General features: G+C 34.8%; 1 protein-coding gene across 1 annotated transcript in view; it reads right to left on the bottom strand.

The window, feature by feature from the left end:
• Positions 1-14659, bottom strand: part of l(3)80Fj (lethal (3) 80Fj) — a 770029-nt gene that overhangs the window by 676921 nt on the left and 78449 nt on the right. The window contains exon 8 of the mRNA XM_090405954.1: positions 1817-1925. Coding sequence (XP_090262080.1) covers positions 1817-1925 — 109 coding nt within the window. The remainder of the gene's footprint in view (positions 1-1816; positions 1926-14659) is intronic.

The following is a 14659-nucleotide window of genomic DNA, read 5'->3' as shown; positions in this document are numbered from 1 at the left end:
AGCTCAATTTCTTTGCTATTCAGGCTTCTTATGCTGATTGTACCGATCTTGAACTCTGGTGATGTTGAGCTGGGGCTTGTTCTTAGATTTGTTCCAGTAGCTGACTTTCTGTTGTTTGCCAGGGTTCCGTGGCGAAAACAATGGGGGGGGGGGGGGCTTGTTTAACTGGGAAATGCCCCAGCTGGCATAAAATTCTGTCATGTTGTACCATCATTTTATATTTTCGTTTAAGCCAATAAGAATAATTTGGTTGGCTAAATCCCAAATTGTCAGCCCATCCTCGTTCATTCAGTATCTCAGTAGATGCCTAACAGGGTGCACCACGAGAAGGTGAGGATTGGACATTAGGTCAGAAGCCCTGGTCAGTTCTCCATATTCCTTTGAAGGCTATATGGAGTTCGCCTCTCGGTTATACAACTTTGATCCTTAAGCACTCCGTGGAATGGTATATCTCATTGTCCAATTATCTATTTTAGAATCTGTCCACATTAGAAAGGGAACCTGCCTAGCATGCAATTGTTTATCCTTATGTTTTATTTTTATACTTTATATATATTTTTATTTTTATATTGTCACCAGTGGTGACATAATTGGATAATTATGTCACCACTGGTAACATAATTGGATAATACCAATAATGTCACCAGTGGTTAATTCTTTAATTTTTCCTGCCAGTTCTGCATCTTTCTTCTTTTCTATTAATGCTTATTGTGGAGATGTCTCGTTTAAAATTCTGTTGTAGGTATGAGCTTTTTTCAAAACATTGTTTCAGTGTTTGACCTTTTCATAATATGTTTTTCTGCTTAAAAAATATCATTTTTAATAGAATCATAGGCCACACTAATTTACAAACTTGTGACCCACTTTGCAGAATATATGATTTTGATAAACTGCAGGGAAAAAAAAAAGTTCCCAATCTTTAGAAGCAGTACTTACAGAATTATCTGACTGCTCAATGAATTCTCATGACAACTATTAATACAGTTAAATATAATTTCAGTCCACGTTTGTCTCCATAGTAAACATATCTTTTTTTGCAGATAAGCTATGTTATAACCAAAAAAGCACCTTTTTTTTTTTGTTGTCACTAGAATTTTTTAAGAAATAATAAGAATAAGAATGTGGGCAACTTTTCAATACTTATTGCAAGCATGAATATGAGATGGTTATTTTGGAGGTTGGCTGGGTGTCACTATTTACAACAGAGTTCAGGACTAGCAGCAAAAAATGTAGTGCATGGGAAATCTTTATACTGATAAAGTATCTTCATTTCTTTATCAGTATAAACTTCTATGAGTGGGAGAAACTGTTCCCAAGGACAGGGATAGATGGAATCAAAGAGAATGCAGTGAGTTTCAAGATGGAATGTAAAAGGGTGTTGGTTAGCAGTACCGCTTGTTTCAATGATTTTGGGGGGAAGTGGGAGAATAAATACAAGTATGTTAACTATAATTCTGTTAAATCCTTAACAAAATTACTGAGTTAACTAATCCTGTGATGGACTAAGCCATCTAATATAAATATCTTTTCCCCCTTCTAATTAAACTATTTAATATCCTCAGGCCAATAATTTAGAGTTTAATTTAGATTTCATTTAGATTAAATTAAATTTAGAATTTAACTATGCTAGATACTAGAAAATAAGACTTTAGGAATTCAAAATATTCAAATTAATTTTTTTTAAAATATTTTATTAACAATGTTTGTGTATACATAAGAAAATTATATTGATATACAATGGCAATAATCAAATTTTAGATTAAATTTAATTAAAAATTAAGTTCACCTTAAGATCACTTGAAATCTAAGAACTTACTTTTTAAAATAATTTCAGGATTCCTAAGTAATGCTTTCTGAATAGCTGGGAGAAGAACTTGATTAAAGTCATCGTGGGTAGATTGTTTCAACAAGTACTTGCTGGTGTTCTGAAATATGAAACTGTTTTTAAAAAAATTGAAGTATAGCATATCATGGTTTCTTTTTTTTTTTTTTTTTTTTTTTTATTTACTTCAGTGTTTAAAATACTCAGCTTCTATAGTCTACCTCAAAAATCATACAAGCAATCTCAGCACCTGATAAAGATTACAATGCTACAGTAATCTTTAAAACAGAGACATCTGAATCCTTTCTAGTGACAACAGGAGTCCTGCAAGGTGATGCACTGGCACCTTATTTGTTCTTGATGTGCTTGGACTACATCTTCCAGACCGAAACCGGTCTGGGTAGTGACCGCCCACCATAATGTAATAACAGCATACATTTCCTAGGAAATGTGTTTTACATTATGGAAAATACCAAGAACACAGTTTCTGCTCATGCGTACTTGAACCATGATGACGTTTCTCTTAAGCTCCAATGAAAATCCAATAATTAATAATAATAATAAATCAACACAGAAGATCTTGGTTTTACCAATAGAACATCCACCCACACCATGCAAATAACTGATCTTAGCTTTGCAGACAATGTTGTACTTATTGATACAGAACCAACTAATGCACAAAAACATCTCAGTCTACTAGAGGCACCAGCTAAACTTATTGGTCTATAGATCAACATCCAAAAGTCCGAAGTGTTCTAATGGTAAAACCAATATTTTCTGTATTGATAGTCCAGAAGATATAGTCCGAACACATCAAGAACAAATAAGGTGCCAGTACATCACCTTGCAGGACTCCTGTTGTCACCGGAAAGGACAACAGGAAGACTTTCAATATCTTGGATCATACATCAGCAATACAGAAAATGATATAAGAAAACCTAAACAGCTGGCTCTAGTCTTCCACAAAAAACTACACCCATCTGGAAACCATCATGCAACCAGCAGATCCATCATCACGTATGGTTCTCAAACCTGGACAATAAGCACCAAAAAAACTACAGATCTAATTAACTCCTTTGGAACTACATGTCTCAGACTGATCTTTGGATACACTTGGATGGACCATGTCATTAACACTACTGTGCTAAATCTAGATAAGCAAGAACCACTTATCAATACAGCCAAAAAATTACAACTCTAATGGCTTGGACATCAACTCAGACATCCTCAAGTCTCACCCCTTTTAAATCTCTCATTCTGTACAAACCAGAAAATGGCAATTGCCATAGAGGAGGACCATGCAAACAATTTTGGCAATACATCTGTGAAACCATTAATAGACTGAACTGTAAAACTCCACCTGACATCTACCAGTTAGCACAATATAGAGAGCCTTGGAAGACCATAATTTGTATCCTCGGGGGGCTCACTTTAGTGAGTATGGGTGTGGCAAACCCGAGGTCCCTGATGCTGGACCATGCCTTACTTCATGTAATATACATCTGTTACATTATCTGTAGAATGGTCCCTCCTCTTCCTTCCTTGCTCCTTACCCCAATGCTATTAGAGCATTCAAGGGCTATGGGTGAATCTTTCCTATTTTGCTGTGTCATTTCATCTTATGTACTATTGTGAGGCACCAACCCATCTGGCCAGCATGGTGCTATAAGGCCAAATACCTAACCATGAGGACAATGCAAATGATGAATCAAGTAGGAAAATTACATACTGGCTCGTCCGTTACCCAGCATAAAAAGGGATGCGTCCTGGACTTAGGCAGAGGGTCTAGGTCAAAAAATATGCTACAGTCTCCACTAGCTACAATGAGACCACCTACAGTGCACAATGATAGAAGGATATTAGTAGGATCATATAACTACAGATCTCTACGGGATAATGATAGATTGCAAGAACTGATGAAGGAATTGGACCATATAAAATGGGATGTTGTGGGCATATCAGAGATAAGAAGGAAAGAAGAAACTCTCATGCGATTAAAAGATGGAAATCTACTCTACCACTGTGCATGTGACAGAAACTCAACTGGTGGTGTAGGATTCCTAATAAATAAAACAATCAAGGACAATGTTAAAGATACCACGCTATTTTAAACCTGGTTTTACTCCATATCCCAAGTAAGCAAACAGACAAACAAGTCAAGTTTGTGCCTGCAAGTGTTGCAAGTCAAGCTGACCCTGCACGTAGTGCAAGACCAAGGCAACTCATGGTAAAAGTAGTATAAGCTCTGATCACTAATCTTAATATTTACCCTTAATGCAAAGTACATCTCCTGGAGGAGATGTATGATGCTTTGTATTAAAGGCAAGGGGCCACTACCCAGACCGGTTTCGACCTTTATTGAGCTCTCATCAGTGGGAGCCAGGCTAGAAATACCAAGATTTTAGTAATATAGAGCTTATAAGTATTTTACCAGAACAAGTTACCATAAGGTAACTTGTTCTGGTATTAAATAAAATTATTAAATAAAAATCTCAGGAGGAGATATAAATGTAGAAAGTATTTTTCCTTGGGTATAATAAATGTTAAAGATACCAAGCTATTTTAAACCTGGTTTTAATGTCCTGTTTGTTAATAAAATAACATCAAGAATAGCTGAACTAAGTCTCTTCATACAAAACCAACTGAAAATTACACAAATATACGCCCCAATTATGGACCATCCAGATGAAGAGATAGAAGATTTCTATGAAACATTAGAATCTGCATTAAATAATTCTAAAGAATTCTACATAATTATAATGTCATCTCTGCTTCCAATCTTTGATGCCAAGATTGGAAGCAGAGATGACAATCTGAACTCTATCAGTAAATTTGGATTTGGACAGAGGAATGAAAGAGGAGAAAGACTTATTGAATTCGCAGAAGAAAATAACCTCTTTATTATGAACAGCTTTTTCAAGAAGAAAATCAACTGAAAATGGACTTGGAGAAGCCCAAATGGACAAACTTACAATGAAACAGACTTCATCCTCTCCAACAGAATATATATAATAAATAATACCAAAGTGCTTAATAGATTCAATACAAGAAGTAACTACAGACTAGTAAGGGCAAAAGTATAGATTAACAAAAAAAATGGGAACAGAAGCTCATAAGGAAAAAAGTCCAATTTAGTGAATCTACAAAACCTCTACCACAATAAAAGCTGTTATAGAGAATCACTCAAAAATGAACTAAAAAAGCTAAACACAACTACTACCATCGATGATGCTAAAGAAATCTTAACAAAATCTATCTTGAATTGTGCACTAAAAATAGGAAGTATAAAAAGGCAACAAAGAGAGGAAACCTTAGATCTGATGAAGAAAAGAGATTTGAATGACACCAATAAAATAGAATATGCGGAAATTTGTAAAACTACAAGTAAAAGGATGAAACATGAAATTAGATTGTATAATACTAGGAAAATTAAAGAAACAATAGAAAATAGTAATATGAAGGTCCTAAGATGAAGATTATAAGATTAGTTGAAGATGAAGATAAGATGAAGATTAGTTGGAACAAAGGAAATAGCTGCTGTAAGAGGTAAAAATTGTGAACTTATAAAAAAATAGAGATGCAATAATCAAAAGAATTCAGGAATTTTATACTGAACTTTAGACAAAGACTAAGACATCCAAGAATCATCTATGGATAACTCGAGTGAGGAAGAATACAATGCCGCTGAGATCTTACAAGGTAGAGTGGAAATGGCACTGAAGGAAATGAAGAATGGAATTATGGAAGACTTCTTAAAACTGGGAGGAAGCCCTGTCATCAAACAACAGACTAAATTCTATAATAAATGCCTAAAACAAAGAAAAATTCCAAAAAATTGGAAAAATTCACTTCTAATATTAATTTTTAAAAAGGGCAATAAGGAGGAAATTAAAAACTACAGACCTAAGTCTTCACAAGAATTATAAATAATAGAATAAAATCTAAACTAGAGAGAATGCAATCCTGTGAACAAGCTGGATTTAGGAAGAATTACAATACTTTGGACCATATTCACACATTAAGACAGCTCATTGAAAAATCAATTGAATACAATAAACCCTTGTGTCTAGCCTATATAGACGACTATGAAAAAGCATTTGATTCAGTTAAAACATCTGTAACATTAAAAGCACTTGAAACTCAGGGAACTGAGAAACCATATATTGAAACACTAAAACATATTTACAATAATGCAACTTCTGTAATTAAATTATATAAAAACAGTGAAAAGTTTCCAATACAAAAAGCATCTGGAATGGCGACACCATTTCTCCCAAATTATTTACAGCTGCACTAGAGGAAGTCTTTAGAAGCCTTGATTGGGAAACAAAAGGAATAAGCATAAATGGAGAAAGGCTGCATCATCTGAAATTTGCAGATGATGTTGTCCTAATAGCAGATAATCTTGAAGATCTGGAAGAAAGGCTAAATCAGCTAAATGAAGCCTCCAGAGTAATTGGATTAAAAAGAAATAGAAAAAAAAAAAATAATAATGATGATGAATAAATACATAAACCGTAGAACTGTCAAAGTTGAAAACCATGAAATAGAACAAGTTACTTCATATGTATATTTGGGCCAACTGTTATCCTTTGAGGATTGGCAAAGAAAAGATTGAAAGACGAATTCACCTTGGATGGATGGCTTATGGGAAAATGAGAGACATCCCTATGAGTCTAAAAAGGAAAGCTTTCGACCAGTGCATACTTTCTGTCCTAACATACGGGGGAGAAACACGGACTTTAACAGAAGCTTTAACAACACAACATTGCATGGAGAGAAGTATGCTAAAAATAACATTAAGAGATAGGAAGACAAATACCTGGATAAACAGGCTAAGTGGAGATGGGTTGGCCATATTGCCAGATGCAATTGCAATGATGGGAGAACAACAGAGTGGAGACCAATGGATTAAGCAAGACAAAGAAGAAGATCAAGAAGAAGGTGAAGGGATAAACTGGAACAAATTGCAGGAGTGAGATGGATGGGAGAGGCAGAAAATCGAGTGATCTGGAAAACCATGGGGAGAGACCTTCATCCAGCAGTGGATGGACAAAACCAAAAGGTTGAAGAAGAAGGGAAGAATTATATTTGATGTAAATCTCTTTTCTATTTTCACATTTCATCATATATTGTGAATAAACTATGATGATGACTTCAGTGCATGAAAAAGGCTTCAGTACAGAGCAGTATACAGGCTCTAAGGCTGCAGTGGGAAAAAAGTATCTGTAAATATGCAGAAAACCAACATAATTTAAAAATCATCTACTTATATATAAACGAAAAGTCAACTACTACACTGACTACAAAAGCTGTTCCAGAAGTTACTCAATTAAGTTGAAGAAACCTGAAGACTTGCACAGAATTAGTATAAGAGTATACTGTCCTGGGTCACTCTAGGGTCAAAGTTAGATAATTATAATCCTTGCTATGTTCATATGATTTCTCAACTAATTTGTCTTAAATTAAAATTATTCCTGACAATCCATATTTATGTGGACCAGCTTGTTCTTTCCAAGTTTCATTTCACAGAATTTTTGTTAGCTTCTTCTCAAGTACGGTTGCTTAATTTTACTTCTAAAACAGATTAGGAAAATTGCTTCCCCATACTGTGTTTCCTAATAAATACAACAGCCAGCTTTTCAAGAAACTTGTTAAGAGATTCTCTCTTTCTTCCTAGCCACTTTCTCTATGGATCTTGTAATGACCTCTTGGGTGTGTGAGTGTAGTTCAATCATGAGCAAGTGGTACACTTCCTAGCCCCATGCTTACTTTGATTTTGTTTCTGGTAGAGCTAGTTGCATGTATAAAAAATAAAAGTACAAATTTTCTTCATCTATTTCCTTCATTCTTTGAGATAAGAACAGCTCTTTTTTTGGAATTACACAAAAAAAATAAATTTGTGCCTTTTTTTCACCATTCCAAAATCCAAAACAGTGGTGGTAATATCTCCAACTGTGCGTCTCCTGCTTGGTCACAAAGTCAAATCCCAGGTGACTGCAGGAGAGCTATCCTAGTACCCAAGTATTAAAAGATACAAAAAAACTGAATATAAGAATTATAGAGAATTTCCTTATAGGAAAGGAGTTATGCAAGCATACCTGAGAAAAGCCAAGAAAAATTATTGGAGAAAAAACTGTTAGCAAAAACAGAGGTTTCTAAGAAACATTTTTTGCCTGATAACATAATAAATACTCAAATATAATAAGGATTTCTATTTATGCGTAACTCTTCTTCAGACTTCTTGAAAAAAGCAAATAAGGTTCTAGGTAAGGAAATCTAAAACTGCATGGCATAATTGAATCTTATATAAAGCAATACACAACTTAGACAAAAGTAGCAAATTAGACAATTTTTTATAAAGAACTGAAGGGCATACTTCAGTTACTGTTTAATCAACTGGTCAACTGCTAAGAAAAATCTAGCAGAAAAAGATTTTCTGCTAGATTTCCTGACCACTAGCAATAAAACCTGCAAGTGGTCAGGAAAATAGAAAAAACTCAATTTTAAGCAGTAAATCTGCTGAATTTGATATACATTTTAACCATTTATGAAAAATGTTTAATAAAGATGGCAAAATAAATGTGGAACTCAGTTAAACAAATCAGCAAGTTAAATAATCAAGTATACAATGCAGTATTCAAACCAGTTTCAACATGTGCACCAGATGGCTGGAATAGAAATAAAACATTTGATCATTTGTGTCAGCACTGACACACTTGAGGGTTTCAGGTGACACACCTTGGATGTTGAAAGATATTGCTATTCTGATGAAAAAAATTGTGATAAATCGTGTAAGATCGCTATCAGTTAAGACGGAGGTAGGTTTTGGTTCATTGAAAGAATTATATTTTAATGTTAGCCTATTTCTATTTTATTTTGTAACTAGCCTATAAACAACGAGCGTTTTAAGTTTACGTTTTCTTTCTTAATCATTATAATTTCTGCAGTCATATGATATTATAAAAACTTATAAAAATTATTATCAATATTATATGATACAAACTTATAAAAATCATAATCAATATTATACGATACAAAATTATAAATACGTGCTTTATATACGAGGGCTGTTCAATAAGTAATAAGACTAATTTTACTGTCGCAAAACCACTCATCACAATATTAATTTTTGAGGAATAAAGAAATGTTGGTGTCTGTATTAACAAAAGAGGTTGATAGATGGCATATATGGGCTGATGTGCCAGAGTGTCACATGACTAAACGCAAGTTTGTTTCGGCACACCTACGAGCCGCGACCAGTTGTCGAAATGGAAGCATCCTTGGAACAGCGTTATGCAATTAAATTTTGTGTGTGTTTGCAAAATTTGGCATCAGACACTTCTAACATGATACGCAAAGCTTTCCACGATGAAGCAATGTCGAGGGCAAGTGTTTTTCACTGGCATAAAACTTTTAAGTAAGGAAGGCAAAATGTGGAAGATCTTGAACATGAGAGAAGACCTTCAACGTCCATCACAGAGACAATGATCAACACAGCAGCGATTATCATCAAGGAGGATCACAGAATTACAGTACGGCAGCTGCATGTTTTCCTGAATATTTCTGTGGGAAGTGTTCACTCAATCATGGCTGAACATTTGGGACTGAAATGTGTTTGCGCCCGATGGATTCCCAAACTCTTGACAGCGGAGCAAATGCAGCATCGAGTGGATGTGTGCACAGAATGGAAAGAAAGACTGGAACAAGAAGGCGAAAACTTCTTAAAACGCATCATTACAGCAGATGAAGCTTGGTTGTGTCACTATGCCCCTACAATGAAACAACAGCAGTGAATGGAAGCATCCGTCTTCGCCTACCCCCAAGAAAGCAAAAACTGTAAAATCAGCTGGTAAAGTTATGATCATAATGTTTTTTGACTATGAAGGCATTGTTTACCAACACGCTGTAGAACCCGGGAATACTGTAAACGGCTCATACTATGCGGATGTTTTACGGACAATGGTACAGCACGTCAAAAGGAAGCGTCCATTGCTGAAGAATGGCTTCTTATTGCACCACGATAATGCAAGGCCACATATTGCTGGTGGTGTAGTGGACGTTTTGCAGAAGAACAAGATAGATATTCTACCACACCCTCCATACCGTCCTGATCTCGCACCGTGCGATTTCTGGCTGTTTCCTCATCTCAAGAAACCACTAAGATGCCACCATTTCGAAAGCAACAAAGCATGTGTAAAAGCTGCAGAGGCAGTTTTGAAAGAACTCTCAAAAAACGGACTTTCACATGTGTTTAAGAAGTGAACGCAACATTGGGACAAATGCATCGCGTCTCACGGTAGTTACTTCGAAAAAGACCATGTAAATGATGACGATTAAAGGTAATCTGTTTTCTGTATAAATATAGTCTTAACTTATTGAACAGTCTCCGTATTATAAACAAAGTTTTCATTTGATTTCTGTGTGCAGTTCGTTCATCCATGCATTCCAAGTCTCTCCGCTGATACAAGTTCTAAACATATTTAAAACCACTTTAAATATGTTTAGAAAAATATAATTCACAGCATTAAATATTGAATTTATCTGAGAAAATAATGAAAACATTTTTATAGTTGCATTAAATTCAGTAAATTTTGTTAAATAATGCAAATAGTAACAACTTACGATGACATTGTAACAAAACCTACTAATTAGCTGCTATTATTAGCATGATAGAGAGCAAAACGTAACAAGGTTGCTACGAACGTACCGGTAATAAATCTGGCAACCCTGCTGAAAGAAGCAGCGGTAGTATTGCATGGTCTGCCACTTAAGTAATTTGAGTTGCTGGTGTGCAATTCATTTCCAGTAATCGTTAGTTCTTATTAATTATTACTGCTTAATTACCGCTGTATATAATTGTGCTCTTTTTTAATTTGTGAACCCTTTTACAATGGCAGCTAGCGCTAATAAAAAAACTAAAATTATCAGAGAAAGGAAGTGGAAGAAATTTTCAAGATGCCTGGACTGAACAATATGGTGTTATTGATAGAGGCGATAAAGTTCTCTGTAAATTGTGTGGTGAGCTATCTGTGAGTAGAACTTGGAATGTAAGAAGACATTTTGAAACTAAGCACAAATGGCTCCTAGAAAAAACTTTTGAAAAATGCAAAGAATACATATCGCAACATCTAAAATTGGCAGAATCACAATCAGGGACTTTAATTAAAATTGTTTCAGGACCTTCAAATTTCGTAGCCTCAAGTTACAGTATTTAACATACTATTATTGAACATGGGAAACCATTTAGTGATGGTGATTATATTAAAGAAGCTTTCGTAAAGTGTCCACCATTTTTATTTCAGGACTTTCATAATAAGGAAGCTATTGTAAAGCGCATGAAAGAGTTACCATTAAGTAGAAATACTATTAAAGACAGAGTTATATCAATGAATACTAGTATAGAAAATCAAATACAACAAGATTTGAACTCATACCACTGTTTTTCCATTTGTCTCTAAGAAACTACAGATATTACGTCATCAGCTCGATTGGCTATTATTGCAAGGTATGTTCACGGTGATTCTATGCACGAGGAATTGATAAAGTTAGAAAATTTACATCAAAACGTGACAGGTAAAGCCATATGTGACTGTGTTGTTAAAGAGTTCCGTGAGAAATAGATAGATTTATCGAAAATATTTTCGATTACAACTGATGGCAGGCCTAATATGGTTGGCCGTAATGTCGGTTTTATCAAACAATTTCCAGAATATGTTGATCATCCCCTGGTTTGTTTCCATTGTATTATACATCAGGAGACATTGTGTGCAAAATCAGGCTTACAGGATTTGGATGATGTGATGAGAATTGTCACAAAAGTAACTAATTTTATTGCTGCCAGGGCTTTAAACAAACGAGAATTTAATTCACTTTTAAGCAAAGTTGAATCGGTGTACAATGGTCTATTAATGTACAATAATATTCGATGGTTGACTCATGGCCAAGTACTTGAACAGTTTGTTGAATGTTTAAATGAAATTAAATTATATTTAAATACGAAGGGCACGGAGCACGAATTTCCTCAGTTTAACGATTCTCCTTGGCTCAGTAAGCTGATGTTTTTCACAGCTTTTTCACTGCACCTGAATGAACTTAATATATAATTGCAAGGTTTCGGAAAATCTGTCGATGTTATGTTTGGCACGATCAAGAGCTTTGAGAATAAACTCAAAATATTTCAATGTGATTTAGAAAGTAACAATTTCAAATATTTCCCAAGACTGAAATTTTTTTTAACGAAACCAGCCCCAAAAATCATGAACAATATATCAATCAATCTATCGAAGTTCTGAAGTCAGTAATCGAGCAGTTTTCTTCTAGATTTGAGCAAATTCGAATGTTGGAACAAACAATCCAATTCAAAAGTATCCAGATGAAACAGAATTCATGGATCTTAAATTGGATGGTTTTGAGTGGTTGGATTTAAAAGATCTAGAAATGCAACTAGCTGACTTCCAATGTAATCTTATCAGGAAAAGAAAGTTTATTGCTCTTAGAAATGAATTAGAAGTACTTGAGCAAGAACGTCTGCATGATACCACGTGTAAAAATTCAGACTGTGAAATTCTAAGCGTGTGGAAGAGCATTCCCGAAAACTTTCATGCTCTTAAAATCTTTGCTAAAGCTCTTCTAACAATTTTCTCTTCTGCATACTCTTGTGAAGCTCTATTTTCTACCTTAAATAATATCAATTCAAAAGGGAGAAATAGATTGAGCAATGATTTGAGCGTTGCCTGTGTAGCATTAAAATGTACACACTATAGCTCTTCTATAAAGCAACTTTCTACCAGTACTCAGCAACAGAAAAGTCATTAAATGTAATGTAAGTTTGTAATTTCAATTTATTAAATTAATTGTATAATATGAATTCATAGATTTCATATTAATGTCCTATTAAATCATCATCATCATCATCATCATCAAATTCCTGCCATGTACCCTCAAGGGGTGTACAGGATATGACAGTACTACATGAAAAAATTACATCATTACTAACTTCCTATCTACAATTTTCCTCCAAATCAGTCTGTTACTTGTCAAGACTCCAACATTATCAGATCTTATATTTCTATCGTCTAAGGCACTTTGTACCGTATCAATCCACCTATATCTTGGTCTTCCTCTGGGTCGTTTAGCTGCCAACCTGGCAGAGAACACTTGTTTTGCTAATCTTTCCTCTCCCATTCTATTTAAGTGACCATACCATCTGAGATTAGCTCTGCTAACGCATTCCTGGATGCTGACAATGTCAAGTTCTTTCCTAATATCCTCATTTTTAATATGATATTGCCATTGATGCCATCTGTTCACGCCTCTAATCTTTCTCAGGACTCTCATATCTGCGGTCTCTAGTCTTTGGTCAAGTGTTTTACTTCTGACCCAGCTCTCAGATCCATAAGTTAAAATTGGTTTGAACACAGTCTTGTATACAGCTAATTTAGTGTTCCGACTAATTTCTTTCTTATTCCATATGAATTTATTCAATTGACTTCCCACCATACCAGCTTTGCTGATTCTGTTGTCTATTTCTATATTTAGTTTACCATCTTCAGTAAAAATTGTGCCTAAGTAGTTGAAATGTTTTACTTGTTCCACAGGTTCTCCATTCACAACACAGTTGACATTTTCAATGATTCTGCCTATTTTCATTGTCTTTGTCTTTTTATTGCTGACCTTCATACCATATCTATTACAACAGCTATTCAATTTAGTCAGAGAATCTTGCAGACTTGTAGCGGATTTATTTAGAAGTATAACATCATCCGCATAAAGCAAAGAGCTGACATTAACATCTCCAATTTTGATATCAGGTTTAATACCACATTCCTTCATAATGTGATCCATATAGATAATGAATAACAGAGGGGATAATGTGCATCCTTGTCTCACACCAGATTTAACATTAAACCATCTTCCTGTACTTCCTTCAATTCTAATGCTGACTCACAACTCAAATAAAGACTAAGTATTGCTTGATATAATGCCCCATTGACACCATATAACTGCAGCGTATTGAATAGCTTGTCTCTTGGCACCTTGTCATATGCCTTTTCCAAATCAACAAAACTTAAATACAGATCTTTGTTATATTCCCATGCTTTCTCGACTATTTGTCGTAAAGTGAAGATCTGATCCTGACAGCCTCTATTTGGCCTGAATCCAGCTTGTTCTTCACCAAGCTTTTCTTCCACAATTCTTCTCAACCGTTTCTCAAGTATACTTGCATAGATCTTGCCAGGAACACTCAGTAGGGAAATACCTCTGTAATTCTCACATTCAGTTTTATTTCCCTTTTTATATATAGGTACTATGAGAGCTCTACTCCAATCATCGGGAATTCGTCCCTCTGTCCAGGCTTTCTGAACTATGCAGTGCAGCCACTGTAAGACTCTTATACCACCATACTTCAGCATTTCTGGTCGAATATCATCAACTCCTGCTGCCTTTCCACATTTCAAGCCTTTGATGGCTTTTTCTACTTCAAGTATGGATATGTATTCCTGACTGCATGCCTGGTCAGTGTTTTTTATCACTGTGCTGTCATCACTGCTTGTTTCATTTAGCAGTTTTTCAAAGTATTTACTCCATACTTCAAGGATATCTTTTTCTCCTGTTTTCATTTCACCTTTATCATCTCTAATTCCTTTTACAGCACTCTTTCCTCCATTCCTAAGCTTCTTCAACAACCTCCAGAATATTTTGCCACCTTCTTGATATTTATTTTCTATATTCTTGCCAAAGTCCTCCCATGACTTTTGTTTAGCTAGTTTTACACATTGTTTAGCTTTCTTACATTTGTCTCTGTATTCTGTAAGAGTAAAAGCTGACTTATTT

Source organism: Typopeltis vanoorti, chromosome 16 (genome assembly GCF_054136105.1).
Source record: "Typopeltis vanoorti isolate ZY-2024b chromosome 16, IOZ_Tvanoo_1.0, whole genome shotgun sequence".
In the NCBI taxonomy this organism is placed as follows: domain Eukaryota; kingdom Metazoa; phylum Arthropoda; class Arachnida; order Uropygi; family Thelyphonidae; genus Typopeltis; species Typopeltis vanoorti.
The sequence above is the reverse complement of the archived record's forward strand: the minus strand, read 5'-3'. Positions and strand labels throughout refer to the sequence as shown.